The 17,794-nt window shown below is 34.1% G+C and overlaps 1 protein-coding gene across 1 annotated transcript; it reads right to left on the bottom strand.

The window, feature by feature from the left end:
• Positions 1 to 5,709: 5,709 nt before the first annotated feature.
• LOC126725650 (uncharacterized) lies at positions 5,710 to 17,183 on the bottom strand. Its single transcript, XM_050430461.1, has 10 exons — positions 16,900 to 17,183; positions 15,087 to 15,212; positions 14,576 to 14,663; positions 11,480 to 11,565; positions 11,185 to 11,400; positions 8,605 to 8,789; positions 6,980 to 7,138; positions 6,790 to 6,870; positions 6,642 to 6,696; positions 5,710 to 6,249 (listed from the first exon to the last, which is right to left on the bottom strand). Exons 1-10 carry the CDS (start codon positions 17,008 to 17,010, stop codon positions 6,040 to 6,042), a joined length of 1,317 nt encoding a protein of 438 aa, XP_050286418.1. The 5' UTR covers positions 17,011 to 17,183; the 3' UTR covers positions 5,710 to 6,039.
• Between the last annotated feature and the right edge of the window lie 611 nt (positions 17,184 to 17,794).

Genomic DNA, 17,794 nt, shown 5'->3' with positions numbered 1-17,794 from the left:
CATCTCAGTTCCCGGTTTTCACGGTCCAACCTCCTGTTCTGATCCGGTTCTGAAAACTATGCTGTTTAGTGAAGGTTCGGCCTATAGGTGTGCTTTGTTTGCTACAATGGCTTGGTGCTGTGGCAGATGCAAAATAGAGTCAAGGTGCACCAACCCTCTTGGTCACTGCATAATATAGGAGAGAGAGCTAAGGAGTTGGTTTTGGAATTTTGGGATGTTCATCAAAGAGAGTCGCAGGGACTTGCTTGTCGACCTCTAGTGCGTTGGTCACCTCTGCCTGAAGTTTGCTTCAAGGCAAATTTTGATGCTTCTCTCTTCGATGGGACAAATAGTGTTAGGATAGGGGTGGTGGTCAGGGATCATTCGGGCTGCGTGATTGCAGCTTTGAGTCAACGAGTGAACTTAATCCATTCGGTGGACATAGCTGAAGCACTAGCAGCAAGACGGGCTGTGGTGTTGGCAAGGGAGCTGAGTCTTTTTAACGTGATTTTTGAAGGTGATTGCCTCTATGTTATACAGGCTCTTTAGTGCTCGAGTTGGTGTAAAACTTTGTTTGGTCACATTATTGAAGAAGCTAAGAGTCTTGGGTGTAATCTGAGGTACTGTTTGTTTTAGCTTGTTCGTAGGGATAAGAATAGGTTAGCTCATAGTTTAGCTAGAAGAGCAGTTTTATCTATAGACATTGATGTTTAGGTGGAAGAACTACCCTCTGAGTTGGATGCTGTATTCCAATTGGATTTGCCTTAATTTTTTTTTTTAATAAATTTTGCTTATCTTTTTATCCAAAAAAAAAAACTCATGATGTTTCTCTTCCTTGTGTATGAGTGTTTCTTTCTTTAAAAAAAGAAAAGAAAAAGATAATAATAAAAACCCTTATTGTCTTGTCCTTCTACTTAAGGGGCAAAGAGAAGCACCTTTGCTACCGAGAAAGCAAACGGTTAGCATGAAGGTTCAAGACCTAGCTGAGCGTTAGCAAAACTAGATTCACATAGCGAGGCACTTCAAGTTAGCAAAACACTGTCTATTACCGAAGCCCTGTGTGCTATAATGTTGAGTCAAGGACGCTCCACCCTATCTATAAAAGTAGACAATTGAGTTTCGAACAAATTAGCTCCTTGGTAATGGTTCAATTTATAGATAGAAAGCTCAGGAAAATCTTTTTAGAACTATAAAATTGTGTAAAATAAAGACACAAAAACAAACATGTGAGCAAAAAAACATAAAAAGGATGGAGTATTAAGAAAATTACCTCGGCTTATGCCTCAGAGAGAATATAGTGATGGAGGGGAGGGAGGACATTTGTTTTGGCATTTAAATATGTGCTAGAGTAGTGGGTTCCAGTTAGCTCAACTGGTAAAGTCTCTGATGGTTGTATAAGAGATTTGGGATTCAATCTCCGCCTACACCAAAAACTAATTGGTGTCTTGATCAAATGATAAAAAACTATTATCAAAAGTGAACACCATAAGTTGAAACTCTCTAAAATATATATATATATATATATATATATATATATATATATACATGTGTGTGTGTGTGTGTGTGTGTGTGTGTGTGTGTGTGTGCTAGAGTATAAATTTATGTATATGCACTTTAATTTGGCATTTAGCATTTTTTTTTACCTCTTTTTATTAAGTTTTTTTTATTGTTACCCAAAAATTCACATGAATTTATTTTTATTGTTATCTTATTAATCTTGTATTAGTTGCTTGAGTTTACACCACACATTTATCTCTTTTTCATATCTTTTAGCAGACTCACTATTTTCGTATTAATTAAAAACAAAAGAAAAAAAAAATAAATAAATAAGGACTTATAATAATAACTAACCAAATAAGACCCTATAGAGAAACATGAAAATGTTGTGGACTGTTAAATGAAATGCATTATTTCACGATTACCAAAATAAAAGGCTTGAGTTTCTCCCAAAAAAAAAAAAAAAAAGGCCTAAGACTGACAAAGCATTTGTAAGAGAGAGAAAGAGGAATCTAAGGGACCGCTACCTCCTTCATACTAGCCTCTTACCACCATCAAGCCAATGAAACCCCTATGGGTAATTCCTTTTTCTTTTTCTTTTTTCTTTTTAAATTAGGGGTTAAATATGATTTTGGTTTGGGAATTTTGGTTGGATAGTTTTTGTTTTGGGTATATAAGTAGAGAGAAAATATTTGGTACGCAATGTTAAGTCATATTTTACCATGGTTTTAAATCATCTATAAGACAAATGTATACGCATTTGCCCACACCATGTCTTAATATCACACTATCGATGAGAGAGTTGGGGATACTTTCAATTCATAGTATGCAATCTATGAACGCAATGCAAATTAGTTGATTTTCATGGTTCTGTTACTTTTTGCATTTATTTTTGGTTTCATGACTTTTTTTTTTTTTTTTTAAATTAGTATTACCTTGAGAATGCGACAAATGTGTAGTGAAGTTACTAAACTAATTTTTAATTTCTCAAAATGTTTATGTTTTTTTACTCTAATTTAGTTTACTTTTTTTATATAATATATGTACAACATTTTTCAAAACCGTCTTACATAAAATATCACAAAATTATCTATGCATCGCACGGGCAACTTAGTAGTTTAAAATAAAAGCATGAGATTAGGAAAAAGGAAACCGTGGGATTAGAAGAAAAAAATTAAAGTGAGATTAGGAGTAAGGAAACAGCAAATTTAAATTAAAAAAAAAAATTTGAAAATTGATTGAAAGAATATGGGAGAGTTAACTGTTCAAATCTTTGAATACATTGATCTGTATGAAAACTAATAGGAAGGTGGTCCAATTTTGTAGGTCATGTTTAGAGATACTTTGACGGACTGCCCTCCAATTTTGTCTCTGCTAGGGTTCAAATTTAGGGAATAGGGGCATTTTGAACCACCGAAATGCATCTTAAAATATAGTAGTTAGTATATATATATATATATATATATATATGAATCACGTTAGTTATTTCATTATATTTTACATTTATACTTGTATACTCTACTAACTCATAAGATGTTTTTTCGGTGGAGACAAGGGCAACCAACATCGAGTTTAACGACATCTCGTGATGCCTGAGACAATTACAAGTCATGCATTACTTATCATTTACTACGACAACAAATTTTAAGTTAAAGTCTAAAACGTTCTTTAAAATGAGAAAATTCAAGGAACAAGATAGGCCTTGGAATCCAAGGATCGATGTAGCCTCGCCCCAAGCCATGTTAGATCATAAGAGTGGTCGAGAAAGTCAATCAATATACAAAAACCTTAGAGAAAGTGAACTGCATAGACTCTTGAAATAGGGTAGGCTAGACCATAAGAGTCATCGAGAAAGTTTTACAAAATACAGAAACGCTAAGGGAAAGGTGTAGCCAAACTATTGAATTGGACAAAAACTTTGAGCAAACTACAAACACCCTTGGGAAAAAGGCAAGCAAAATTGTAAGATTGGATGAGAAAATCGAGTAATACCTGAGTAAAGCACGAGAAAGAGCCAAAGGATCCATTGAGTCCAGCAAAGTCTTGAGACTAACTAAAGAAAGAGCACCATGGAATTGATCCAACTTACGGTCTTGTTGGTTAATCACACCTTGTGAATTATTATTATTATTGTTATTATTATTATAAACAAGAGTATTCATACCTCTGTTTGACTCTTCATTTAGGCATGTGCAGTACTTTTGAGTTATTACAGGAGAAATCTATTAAAGTGGCTCGAAGATGCTACTAAGATATTTTGAATCCAGGATCTCATAAATATCACGAGACCTTATGAACTATTTAGTATTTATTTAGGAACATCTTATTTAGTTTTTTACTGAAAACTTTTTTCTGAAAATGTGCTTAAGTATACTTGTACTTTGAAAAAATTTTAAAAAGTGAGAAAAAAGGGAAAAAATGAAGTTATAAAAAACTATACATAAAAACTACAAGATGAAAATTGAGATTGGAATTATGCTTTATTGGTTATAAGTCAGTACTTGTCATTTACCACTAGCAAAAAAAAAAAAAAAAAAAAAAAAAAACCAGAGGAAAATAATGGAACAACTTTGCATAAGAAACTCCTAAAATTACTTGTCATTGCTCTGAAATTTTTATAAAAAAAGTTTGATTTCTGAGTTCTGACTTAAGTTTCTGAGCGCCAATAGCTAACACTACACTGTTTGAAATTCATGCCTTGTTTTTATAGGATCTATTGCAAGATGTGCTTGCAACCAACTGCATCAATTTTATTTGTTTATTTATTTTGCAATCAAGAGGCTAAATTTTTCGTTTCAGATATCAAAAATTAATTTTGGCTTATAAAATTTGAAATGAGGGATTGCTTCCATTTGATTGATTGATTGACCCAATTTCTCTATGCCCCTTCAAAAAAATGAGTTTTATGTCGGTTTTGTTTTTGTTTTTGATTGGTTGGAGTTGAATTTAAAAACAAATGGAATTCCATAATTCGAAATCTAATAATTAGAAATTGAAGATGGCCTGTATTTTTCGGTGATGCTGTGGAGAAGGTGGGTAGAAATAGTAAAGTAATGTCATGTCTCAAGCGCAAAATAGCTTTCCGGTCAGCATCAAAATTTCCTCCTCAAATTGCATTTCCCAAGAAACCATCTCAAGATTCTAATAACCAAGTTATTCCTCTTCAATTCTAGCGGTTACCATTTAAAAATAGATAAAAATATCTAGAACAAGATTAATTCTAGAGTTTACCTTTCATCAGTCAAGGACTGGTGCATGCATGACACGTTGTATTTTATTCCTGTTCCAAGAATCATATGATACCGAAAATAATCATAATCCTAGTATAAATTCCTTCTTACAGTCATAGCTTTTATTTCTCTAAAAAATAAATAATAAAATTATTATATTTTATTTAAAAAAAAAAAAAAACAATTACTGTGAAAGTGAAATGTTATTAGTACCATATAAACAACATAATAAATAAGTAAAAATTGACACATCAATTTTTGTTTTATTTTTTATAAATATAAAGTTTGACACATCAATCTATAAGACTTTCATTTTATATATATATAAAAGGAAGGATCTACCGTCTACCTAATAAAATTTATAATAGACAAAATAATTTGGTAAAATTTGTAGTAATTTTAACCATTTTGCGATTTGTAATATTAATATCCAAAGTATTATTCATCCTGAGAGTACGAGACAGAGACATGAACACATTGGCCTAGGCCAGTTAGAGAATTTACAAACAATTAATAATATCCCTACGTTGTATTTACCAAAAATTGCTTCACATTAATACAGTGAGTGGTTGAAAATACGAAAAACCATTCAATCCTTTGATGATATGAAGTAAGTAATGTGATGTGCTAGATGCAGCAACATAATGCTTGAACTCAAAAACCTTTTTTGAAATAAAAATAAATTTTAACTTTAGGTAGGCCTTCAGTCATCTTCTACAAATTATGCTTACCTATTCATGTATACTGTCAGAATTCGAATGTATTAATTTATAATCTTGAATGAGAAAATGAAATAGACCCATCATGATTTTGTTAAATACAAGCATTTCATGATTCAACATTTCAATGTATCCATGGTTTTTTTGGTAAGTAATGTTACCACGGTTGTAATTTCAGCAATTACCCCAATTAAAGATAATGAATCTGATTGATATAATTAGAACATGCCTAACTTCAAATATGGTCAACAAAAATAGTGTTCGAAATATCATATCCATCATACTTGGATTAACTTCTTTGAACTTTATAGCATTATATGTGCAAAAAACAATTAGGATGCAATTTGCATTGTACTTTTCTTCTCTCCCACTCTCTCTCTCTCTCTATCTTATCTTTTAGTAATAATTTGCATCCTACTTTTACAAATGTCTTTTGACTCCAGAATCCTACACAAAAAATGAAATCTCTGGAGCCAACATGCCACTTTCACAACACATTCCATACACACTCATTTGTGCAAGAAACTAAACCCCAAAAATCTTCATTGGAGTTCGAATTACAATTTAAACACTACATTACAACATACATTGGGAAGAGGCTGTATTCTGGAATTTCATTGATAAACCTTTCTGCTCCGGCTACCAGAACCAGCAACACTCCTTGTGGTCGTGGGCTCAGTTGGACTATACAAATCCCTATGACCAGATGAAGTATTTCCTCGGAGACCATGAGAAGGAGCTTGACGAGGAGATCCTGAACTTGATTCAACCCCTTTAAGGGCTTCTGTCTCCAAAGACTTGGCTTCATTGGTCAGCGTTTTTAACTGTTGAGCAAAAGCAGGTCAGTTTATACACAAACTGCAAATTGATAATGAATTTACTAATGTAATGAGCAACTGAATAATGATCTATTAGCAAGGTTCTTTACACCCTCTAGCACCAAATGGATGGAACCTGCCATATCATCATAAATGTGCTATGTACAAACCCCTACAACAAATGTCCAAGAAGCAGGAGGACAAGCCTTGCTAAAATGGATAACAAAGGGTCACAACTTGAAATAGCACTTCATGAAGATGAAGATTGGAACTTCAAAATTGCTTGAGCTCAAAACAGTTTTTTTCATATTAATCCTAATTCCATTGAAATTGACAACTTGCTACGAGATCAATAAAGCATCCTTGCTGTATGAAACATAGTTAGTTTTGTTCTATACCCGATTTTCATTCTCTTTTAAGCGGTCCTGGAGTGCCTTTATGGCTGGACTTAAACTGCATATGATTACAAAGAAAAAAAAAGAGTGAGTAAAATTAAAAAAATCCAGGCACAAACAACTCAAAAAGTGGTGGCCATTTGATTCTAACCAATACTCAATTAATTTGCACAAGGAAGCCTGATAAGTTGAGGTATGATGTATGAAAGAAAGCGGATGCACTTTCCCATCCCTACGAAAAATGTAAGAAATTTAGAATAAATAGTAAATTATTAGAAAAACCACTATAAAAATAAGAAGTATAGGTCATGATAACAAGTGGCAGCATATCACTTTATCACCTCATATTTTGCAATATGGCTTGGTTATATGCTGCCCGCTCCTCTTCATATAGCACACGCTGCAGGTCTGTAAACGACGTTAAAGGGGATTCAAGCTTAACAAAGGAAGATGACGGCAAAACATGAAGAGGAACTTCTTTCCTGACATACTCTGCACCACTGCCAGAAAACAAAAGCAATTCAAGTTTTAAGGTGCCTTTTAACAACCCCAGACAGGATAAGCCACTTGATTAGAAAAAAAACATTGAATGTGAAATGAAACACAGACAGATATACAAGCTACACAGGCACTGACATGCACTGATACACACACGACAAACAGCCCAAAACAAATGAAGAGAGGAAGATACCCAAGCCATACCAATGTAGAATTTGGCATAGAGCACTCTCATTCAACACCCCACCCACCCCCAAAAAAAAAGGAAAAATAAATATAGAATATTTATAAATAAAAGACATTATAAGGCCCCATGGACATGGAATACCACATGCAGCACAGTAGACTTATAGTACTCTTCAAATGCCAAAAATCTCCACCAGCCTCAGTTCATGATAGACACCAACAGTTTGATACTTGATAGGAATTAGTCATGAGAGGGACAAAAGACTACTATTTTTTTAAGCATTAGTAACACAGTGAGATCAGCACTAAGCAGGAACAAAATTTTCCACTAAAAAAAAAAAACACAATGAGTTAAAACTTTCTATTCCTTCACAATGAGTTGTAACTAGGTTATTGCAAGAAAAATGGTAATAAAATCAGCAAAGAACTTTTAAATCTCAGGTATTTCAGCCATTTCATTTTTGTAGAATTCATGGTGCACTATGGGTATTTTCATGTCCTTAATGGGTAGTTTAGTAATGCATTTAAGTTTAATCACCAGTATTATCTATCATATAATTAATTGATTGAGCTAGTCTCTCTCAATTTCTAACCACAGCATGCATAGTTATGAACATCTGTGAGCAATTATATTGACCTAGAATGTGAGTACAATCAATGGAGTTGACCTGTAATCTCTATATTCATAAATCTGAACAAAGTGACTTATCTAGTTATCTTCACTCTAACTCTTTGGAATTTTGCTCCATTTCAACCCTACCTAAGATTTGTATGACATTCCTGCAGCAAAGTTTCTTGTTTCATTCTCCATTGCAGCTGTTAGTAAAATCAAATATTTTATGTCCACAGAGTCCTCTTTTACTTTTCTATAAACATCTGAAGGGAGTAGATCAGCAGAAAGCTGGAGTTCAGCAATAGGTTAAACTATATGACAAAGCACCAGGATGCCTGATTCCCCACTATCTTTCATGGAAGAAAATTCCGGGGCACCAATCATTCGCACAGTGAAAATAGTAGACAAGGACAGCTTTAAAATTTTGAATTCACAGGTACCAAGAACAAAAATAGCATAATATACAATGGAAAAAAATGTATTTCTCATCTAACAGGTTCAAATTTGAATGTGACATGACTTTGTAATGGACAAACAAAAAAATTTCTGCATATTTAAAGAACTCTACCATTTTAAACAAATGAACAGCATTGTTATGTTTGTAAACACCAGTACTTGAGGTAAGAATAAAAAAAGATGCCAAGTGATCAAGTACATACTCATATATACCTCATTTCCAAATTCGAACGGTGCATTGCTTCTTGCATACTTTCTGACATATCCATGGGGTCTATGTCAACAATGATGTTGTCTGAACTGTCAGCACGGTGGGTTCCTCCCATCCTCTCTCTTCCTAGATAGTTGGCATCTGCATTAGCAAAGAAAACCCCCAACTCCGAGGATCTTCCACCACCCTAGCCAATTATAAAATGATTACTCATAGCATATGTTGACAATTGAAAAATCTGTATCAGCCTCACATATAAACCATAAACACAGGAAGAGAAAGGGGGGGGGGGGGGGGGGGGGAGAGAGGGAGAGATCATGTTAACTGAATGTATAATTTCATGGAATTGAACAATTTATAGTAATGTTAACATATAATTTTTTTTTCCTTTGCTATTGGCTATACTCCCCATGATCTAGAATAGCTTTTTTTGCACTTTTTTTTTTCATGAAATTCCATTACTGAAAAAATTTAAAAAAAAAAAAAAAAAAATTTAAACACACACACACACACAGACATCCTAAGTACACTAACTCCAATTTCAGCATCAGTAAAACAAAGCAACAAAGAAAGCAAAACTTCACTATTTCAGATGGGTGAATTGCACAAAGATCCCCTTGACCCTTTTTTTTGTTCCAAATTGGTACGATAACTTTGGCACTACCAAATAGACTCCCTCTGACAATGTACCATTCATTTGTTAATGGAGAGATCACATGGCTCTCACATGCCTAAGAAAAACTAAAATCCCTCGCTCACTTCATTAATCAAAATCAATTGAAATCACAATGAGCTAGGACTCGTGATGATATGAAGTGTGAGTGAGGTATTATGTTTTCTTAGGCACACAAGAGCCATGTGATCTCTCCATTGACAAATGAATGGAGCATTGACAGAGGGGGTCTACTTGGTACAGTGTCAAAAGTCATTGCACCAAATTGGCAGGGAAAAGTAAAAGTTAAGGGGGTTTAGAACAACAGCATAAAGTTCAGGGTTTCTTAATGCAATTTATCCTTTCAGAGAATCTCAAATATGCTAAATATTTAAAGTGAACACTTTTCAAATATGTACTTGTGTCATTCCATTCCCTAGCCAATGTGCACCTAAGAACAAGAAGTTTGGATAAAAAGCAATATCTAGCAAAATTATATAGTTTCATTATTATTTACTACAATTCTATTTAAAGGTGATAGGAAGATAGCAGGGAAGAGAAAGTGGAAGAGAGACAGTTACTCTCATCCAAAGCAGGTTCAATTCAACAAAAGAGGCAACATTGCAATAGTAGTACCCCTGAATGATTTTACCAAAATAGGTTGACTCATTACACATAATAATCTAAGGAAGATAAGATAGACTGTGATTATAACCAATACTCCTAAAATTTGTGAAGAACTTGTAACTGGATAAATTTTGAAAACTTATCTCAGGTATGCATCTCTGTTTGTTTAGGAATGCATTCTTTATTTTCTTATATAAAAGGGAAAAATACACCAAAATCCCCTCGTAGTTTCCTCAAATAACACAAAAGCCCCTTGAGGTTTTGGGTGTAACACTTAACTCCCATATGGAATTGTTTTATGTGTAAACCATTAGTTTTTTACTATAAACCCCCTGTTTTATTGCTTTACATGAAAAATGCAACTCTAAATATGGGCATGTGTCCTTACATGAGCAACTCACCATTTATTTTTTTGATAAGTAATTGTAATTTATTAATATTGGAAAAGCATATACAAGAAGTATACAGAGATTTGAAAAATAGAAAGAAACAAAAGAAAGAAAAGAAAGCTAAAAGATTAGCGATACAAGTGCAGAGTCTAAAATAAACTCACCATTATTTTAACAGATGTTTAACGATTTACACATAAAACAATATCACAAGGTGGTTAAATGTTACATTAGAAACTTCAGGGAGGTTTCATGTTTTACAAATAAACCACAAGGGGGTTTTGTGTACTTTGCCCCAGATAAAAAAGTACCCCAGCTTTATTGGTTAACCATACAATCAAACAAACTCATTAAAATGATACTAAAACATTGCCACACCAGTGTTGTATATATGAAGTCATAAGATAAGAAACCTCAAGGGGCAGCACAATTGGCTGGGGACCACGCCTCATGAAGCGGAGGTCACTAATTCGAATCTCCCCTTCCCCCTCCCCATGGGACCAAAGCTTACTTATAAAAAAATATTTTTAAAAAAAATTAGAAAAAAATGAGACAGAGAGAGAGTATTAGGAATTGCTAGATACATAGGCCACTAGATATCTGCAACAAGGGCATAAAACCTAGTTTTACACATAAAATTAAATGATGGAAATGTCTGAGAGACTCATGATATTATTTATGCACTATACAACTGAAACATAGTCACGCAGAGAACAAAACTCTGCACAAGAAACCCCTTTTTCTTCAAATGTTCATCCACTTCCGCAAAATGTAAGCATGAAGCAAATATGTAATCCACCGTCATTTTAAATATCTAACATTTTTGCAAAAACATTTCTATAGTTAGAGCTCCATTGCCCAGATCAAGAAATACGTCAAATTTTAAGTTCCACTTAAAGAAGCTTATTTTTTACCTTATTTGCTGCAGCTGTTCTTGAATCACCAGTGTCTAGTTCAGGGCTCTCTGCCCTTCCAGAGCCAGATCTTGCTGATAAATTTTCTGAGGAACTTAAAGATGATTCAAGATCTATAACTGAACTTCTATTTACAGGAGAAAGAGATATAGGTCTTGACACATTATTCTGCTTCCCATCTGAGGACTGAAAAGCAATGACCTGGATTCTTCCAACCTAAAATTACTCCACATAAGTATGACAAACAAACAGGTTTACAGGGCTACATCCTGAATACCATGTATATCAAATATACCTTGTTTGCATCTTCACTAAAACAGGAAAATATCAGTCCAATAAACCCAGCATCTAGAAGTTGATACATCGCTTGAGTCCGCACATCTGCAAAAGTAGTAGAAAGCATAATGATAATTAATTTCCAGTGACCAAAAATAACAACAGCATGTCTAATGATAAGCAATTCTACATCTGATATCTAGACATGAGAATTAATGGATTAGTAGAAAATCATTCCACAATTCAACTCTTCAAAAGCATAGGTTAATATAATCATAAACAAGGTGAATTAGAAAACCATAGACCTGAGATGCAAATCAGGCATCATTCTTTTACATTGGTTATAAAATAGAAGGGTAAGTATGTAGTATAGATGTGATGGTTCACATATAGTTCTAAAAATTGTGAAGCAGAAAGGTAGGATGGTTATTTGAAAAGTTGTAGATGGAAGTGGTGATAAGAAAATTGGATGGGTAAGGTTTCAAGGGAAAGAACTACCAGTGCACTTGAACTACATTAATACAAGGGTATTGGACATTGAGAATTCTAATCTTTCAGATTATCCTTTTTATTTTAATAACTGTAATTGATAAGGGAATAGCTTTATGTACTCATGGTGTATGCATAAAACTATCGTAAAGAATTACAAAGACAAAGAATTATAATCTAAAAGGTATTGAATTTAAAAAATCTACAAGCAAATGTTGCTAGTGCCAAGGATACAAAACCACTCAAACAAAGATTTTCACTCAATAACTAAGACCTCCACATCATTAACAATACAATTATTATTTTCCCTCCATATTGCCTACATCAGAATAGGGAAACTATATTCCAAGCAAAGGAGCTACCATGTTTATCAGACCAATTCTTCTAACCAAAAAGTACTTCTGAAACTCTCTTAGGCATTACCCAATGAACTTCAAACATAGGAAATACTAAAAAGTCATACCCAATGCACAAAGCTCCCTCTTTTTGCAAAGTCTGGGAGAGGTCATGGGAGGCAGCCACGCAATGCAATAACAAGTGATCCATGGTCTCACCACATTGCTTACACATGCAACACCAGTTCACTACCATTATACCTCTCCTAATAAGATTCTCACCAGTAAGATTCTTTCCACATTTTGCTGTCCAAACTAAGAATGTTGCCTTCTTAGGAGCAACATTTGATGCTCTTCGAAGGAATGTTTACCCCATTGAAAACTATTAAGGCCTTATGGTAAGATCAAACATCAAACTTACCATTACTCATCAACCTCCATCTAAAACATTTTTTAAGTTTTAACCCTCACCGCTTGGTATATTAGGGTACAAAGCATCAAACAACAAATCATTGAAAGTTCATACAAAATGAATTTTCCATGATTGTATCAGCATTTACTATCTCCAAATATGAATGAACAGAACCGTCCTTGTCTAGAGCAATAGAATACATTTTTGGATAAAACTACCTCAAAAGTTGAATCCCAGACCATATATCATGCCAGAACTTTAGTCTAAAGCCATCCCCAACCACATATTAAATGTAACCCGCAAATCTCTCCTAGTCTGCCGTAATGCTCAGCCAGAGGCTGCATCTATGAGTACTTCTGACTACCTTCGTAGTCCACTATCCCAGTCTTCCTTGTATTTTACAGCAATAACCAGTTGCCATTGATGGTTACCTTCTGCCCAAACTGGTAGAGCCATTTGCCAAACAAAGCCTAGTTAAAAGCTCAGATTATCCTTTGTTTCAAGACTATTTACAACTCTTCTCTATAAACTTGGGCAACCAACTAATGTTGGAGCATCTAGTTTCTAAAGTGATATTGCACCACTACCTCTCATTGGCCGCCAACTAGAGAAAGAGGCTTGCTGTCACACCCTAACTCATCACTAGCAAGATATTTTCCTCTTTGGGAGTGACACACAGTTTCATCCCTCAAGGTTTTAAAAGGCTTCTTACCAATTAGAGTTTAAAGCCTCCATATAAAGCACAACAACTCCCTCTACCTGAGCCATGTGGGACTCAATCAGGATTTTGTTCTCCCTCACCTCCCACCTAAGATGTCTTTTGGTTGGGTCCCAACAATCCCATATAAAGCGCAACAACTCCCCCTACTTGCAATTCCCTCCCCCACCCCCTACCCCCCCCCCCCCCCCCCCCCCTTTCTTAGTTTATCACACTGCATATCTTTAATTTCTTAGGGCTTTTCCTGCTTTGTTGACACCCTATCATATTCTTGATTTTTAATGTCTTTTGCTATTCTAAGAATGCGATGCATTGTTTCAACACTTTTCCTTAATGCACTTTTTTGTTATTATAGATAAGTACGTTAAGAAATATAATTAAACCTATAATAGGCATCAGTACTCATGTAAGTCAGCCAGAAACTACATATCGTAACAGCCTTGTATTATTATAGTGAGAAAATGCTCCAAAAGATACAGTAGTTTCCTTCCTCCAACTAGTGTTCCATGATTCCCATGGTCCCCAAAACCTTTTACCCTTAAAATATTCCTTAACTCTGTTCTGTTCTACTGCTAGCCAGCTAAACCTAAAACAACTGCAACTCCACCCATAATCAAAGATTCAATTGTTGGATGTTTGATTTTGAGTAAGTGTGTTGATTATGTTAAGAAGTCTGTTAGTTGCACAGGTTTTGCACAGGTCCCTCTCTTTTCGTTATCAATAAATCCTTATTACTTATCAAAAAAAAAAAAAAAAGCTTGGCTACTGACTTGAAATACTATGGTAGAAAGTAGTTATAGGATAAGTATCAACTTCCTTTTCATTTAGAGGAAAGCACAACTCTCATGTTGTATAAAGGACATAATAGGAAAACATATACAACAGTTTTCCTATGCTAGGATATTTTGTTATAATATCATCTTTTTGTTGTTTTTTGCTTAGATGTTGATGGAAATTGTAGATGGACCTTAGTTAACATCTCTGTTTCAGCAATCCACATATTAAAAAGGACATCTAAAAATAATGCAATAACAGAAATTATCTATGTCAATCAGCAAAACAAAATTCAAATATCAAAACTTCTTAATTACATCAAACATAATGGATTGCAAGATTGAAAGAAATAAAATCAAGAAAATGTTGTAGATAATCAACACTTACCAACGTGAGAAGGAAGAACTGTAATATGAGGATGTGAATGATACCACCCAATTACTCTTGTTGTTCTTCCAACCAATGTGCTCATTCTGTGCTCTAGGGTTAAGTGCACAATGTCACATAAAATGTGAAGGTCATTCCCATAGCATGCATGGAGCCAATATTCCAAAATGGCTCTTCCATTTTTTAGCAAATCGTGTTTGCATGATTGACCAGGAAAATTTTATTTTGCGGGGGGGGGGGGGGAGGGGGGGGTGGCGGAGATTGACCAGATAATAAAGGCAGAGCTCATCTGATGAATTACAAAGCCATTTTTCCTTTTGGATAAAACATTTTTCAAAATTACATATCATTAGATAATGTCATTATATGGTACTCATGGGAAAAAAGCCACAGATAGTTTTGCTGATCATCAATACCAAGTTTGAAAACCAGAAGGGGTATATATATGAAGGCTATGAAACAAAGAATTTGAAGCAGATGGATTAAGCACATAAAGAAGAATTAAGGATATCTCAGCCTTAGCTGATGCAGCAGCCAACTGTTCAGGATTAGTCTCCACACGGTCCTTTCGCCGATCAGATCTTGTTTGAGGTGACGCTCCCCAAATTAGTGCAGTTACACTCCCATTCTTAGAGTACTGAAATTCCCAACATCAGAATTAAAGTTATCATAAACATAAAAACACCAGACAAAAATTGAAAAACTAGAAAGGAAAGTAGGAAACAGAAACAAAAATAAAACATCAATTAACAAACCCATATTAAATTAATGCATCTTTAACTCACAACACTTTTGAATCCTGCCAATTCAAAAATTCATAGATCCGGATCCATCATCTGTGGATCATACAATTAGAAAGACTTAAATGCACCATTTGTCTACAGAAAAATAAATGCCCAAAATTATAATCAGAAACATTTTTTTGGTAACATAGTCAGAAACATTATTATTGATTAAAGAATGCTGAAAATGATTAAGAATCATTAAATATTGATTAAATAAGAGTTGTAAATTCTCCAACAGAGAAAATCTCATATTTTAAGATAGACCTCTGCCAGATGCAGAAATCAACATGCTGATGGAACTGAAGGAGCAAGTCAATGATATTTGAAGATCCAGAAATCATATATTTGGAGATCCCTTCAAATCCTCAGGCCAAATCACTGAGGAAGTTCCACCTATAATTTTCACCAAACTTCAGTCACATCATGCAATAACAAACCCAACACAGAGGCACCCGATCACTAGAGCTTGACATCTAGAAGTTCGAGATCAAAGTGGAGGGCCAAGACTGTGGTTGGCAGGACAGGATGGCACTAAAGGAGGCCCTACAATGGAATGGATTTCCGAGTGTATAAGAAACCTAGTATTCTACCCCATTGTCTTGATAGAACGAAACATGAATCATGAATGTCCTTAAGCAGACCATTGTCAATGAGGCACGCGAATTCAGATGGGATAGAAAAGTGTATCGGATTCAAACTCGACTAAACCCAAATGCTATCAGAGGTGGAGCAAGCACATTATGTATATTGCAAAAATATAGAAAAGCAAGCCAATACACTGATTGGTTAGCAAAATTTAGCATGAAAGCTGCAGTCACCTACTTCTATACATGATTTTTTTCCTCTAATGGAGAAACTTCTTCGTATAAATATTAATGGAGATCCTTTCATTAAAGGTGTTAGCCAAGATTTTAACCATATAAACATTAGAAAATAACCAAATGAGTATGTGAGACAAAAATCATCATTCGCATAGCCAATCAAGAACATGTAAAATATCCCATAAAAAAAAAAAAAAAGAACACATAAAATAGAGTTATGAAATTAACTCTAAGCAAGTCCCAAGTCTGAATTTTTAACTACACATACAATTTCTAGTTACACCCAGAAGTTTGAACACCACATTTTTCATGTAAGCGTAAAATTCCATACAAGCATATATTGAAATCAAGACTGAACTAAAATTTGAAGAACCCAGTAACCCAAATCTCTCTCCACTTCATTTACAGTCATGTTCTCAAACATATTAAAAATAGTTCTCTTTTTTTTTTTTTTTAATGCAGTTTTTTCCTGCCAAACAACAAAAGGTACAGTTCTCATTCACAAATTCCGCAAACACCCAACAGTCCAATTCAACATTACCCCACATAGAATCCAAAACAAGACTAGAATTCCAAAAACCCATTTCAGAAATCAACCCAAGTCACACAAATTCCAAACCCACCAAGCAATTTAAACTCTGAGCACAGCACACACACAAAAACACATACATAACCCAAAAAAATTGAAAAATTGAAAAATGGGCAAGAAAGAACGAACCTCAATATCACCAAGAAGAAGGCCCATGATCTCTTCGGTCTCTGTGGACAATGCATGAGTCAGACATGTTAACCACACTTCTTCTGACATTTTCACACATGTTAAAGACATTTTCTCTCTCTCTCTCCAAAAAGAAAGAAAATTTTGGAGGAAGACAGACAGACAGACAGACAGACAGAGAAAGAAGAGATCGCTGAGAATCCTAAACAAAAAAGACCTACGAGGTATTTTGATTTGAAGCACGCCTCGTAAGTCGTATTTCAAGATGCTTTGGGGACAATCGGATTTGGAGCACTAGGCTTTGAGGTTGTGCTATAATACAACTACTTGTACTATGTTATGGTACCTCCTTTAATTTAGTCCGTACGATTTTTAACTTTGTAAATATGTTCAGTAGTTTAGTAGATCACAACCGTTGACATCGGTGTACATGGAACTGTTTGTACTTTATTTGCATTTTCCACACCTTATACGAAATTTTTTTTAATTCTTTTTAGAAACTGAAAGGTTAAAATCAAAATGAATGATAATGACAACTAAATTTAGCAATATTTGTTGAGCCAGTGCTACGTTTATAATATTTTTACAATATTTTTATAATAAATTATATGTGATAAATTGTTATTAATTCTAATTTAAATTCATAATTTAAATTTTTTTTTTAACTCATAATAACCAATAACAATATATAATTTAAAATTTATTAAGAAAATATCGTGACATAGCGTTCCTCACATTGTTATTATCATAATAACAAGTTATGATTGGAGTGATGTTCCTATCATTGTCAGTGACATTATTAACATTAATATAATATTTCCACAATTATGAATAAAATATTCTGTGCATATACACAGATACAATTAAAAACAATCATAATTACATAGTTCAAATT

Source organism: Quercus robur, chromosome 5, assembly GCF_932294415.1.
Source record: "Quercus robur chromosome 5, dhQueRobu3.1, whole genome shotgun sequence".
In the NCBI taxonomy this organism is placed as follows: Eukaryota; Viridiplantae; Streptophyta; class Magnoliopsida; order Fagales; family Fagaceae; genus Quercus; species Quercus robur.
Note: the sequence above shows the minus strand (reverse complement) of the source record. Positions and strands in the feature narration are given on the sequence as shown.

Coding starts and splice junctions, on each gene's coding strand:
- LOC126725650 (XM_050430461.1), bottom strand. CDS start 17,010: ATGTCTTTAACATGTGTGAAAATGTCAGAAGAAGTGTGGTTAACATGT. Junction 11,566..14,575: donor AGTTCTTCCTTCTCACGTTG/GTAAGTGTTGAT, acceptor CTACTTTTGCAG/ATGTGCGGACTCAAGCGATG. Junction 11,401..11,479: donor TTAGTGAAGATGCAAACAAG/GTATATTTGATA, acceptor GAGTAATTTTAG/GTTGGAAGAATCCAGGTCAT.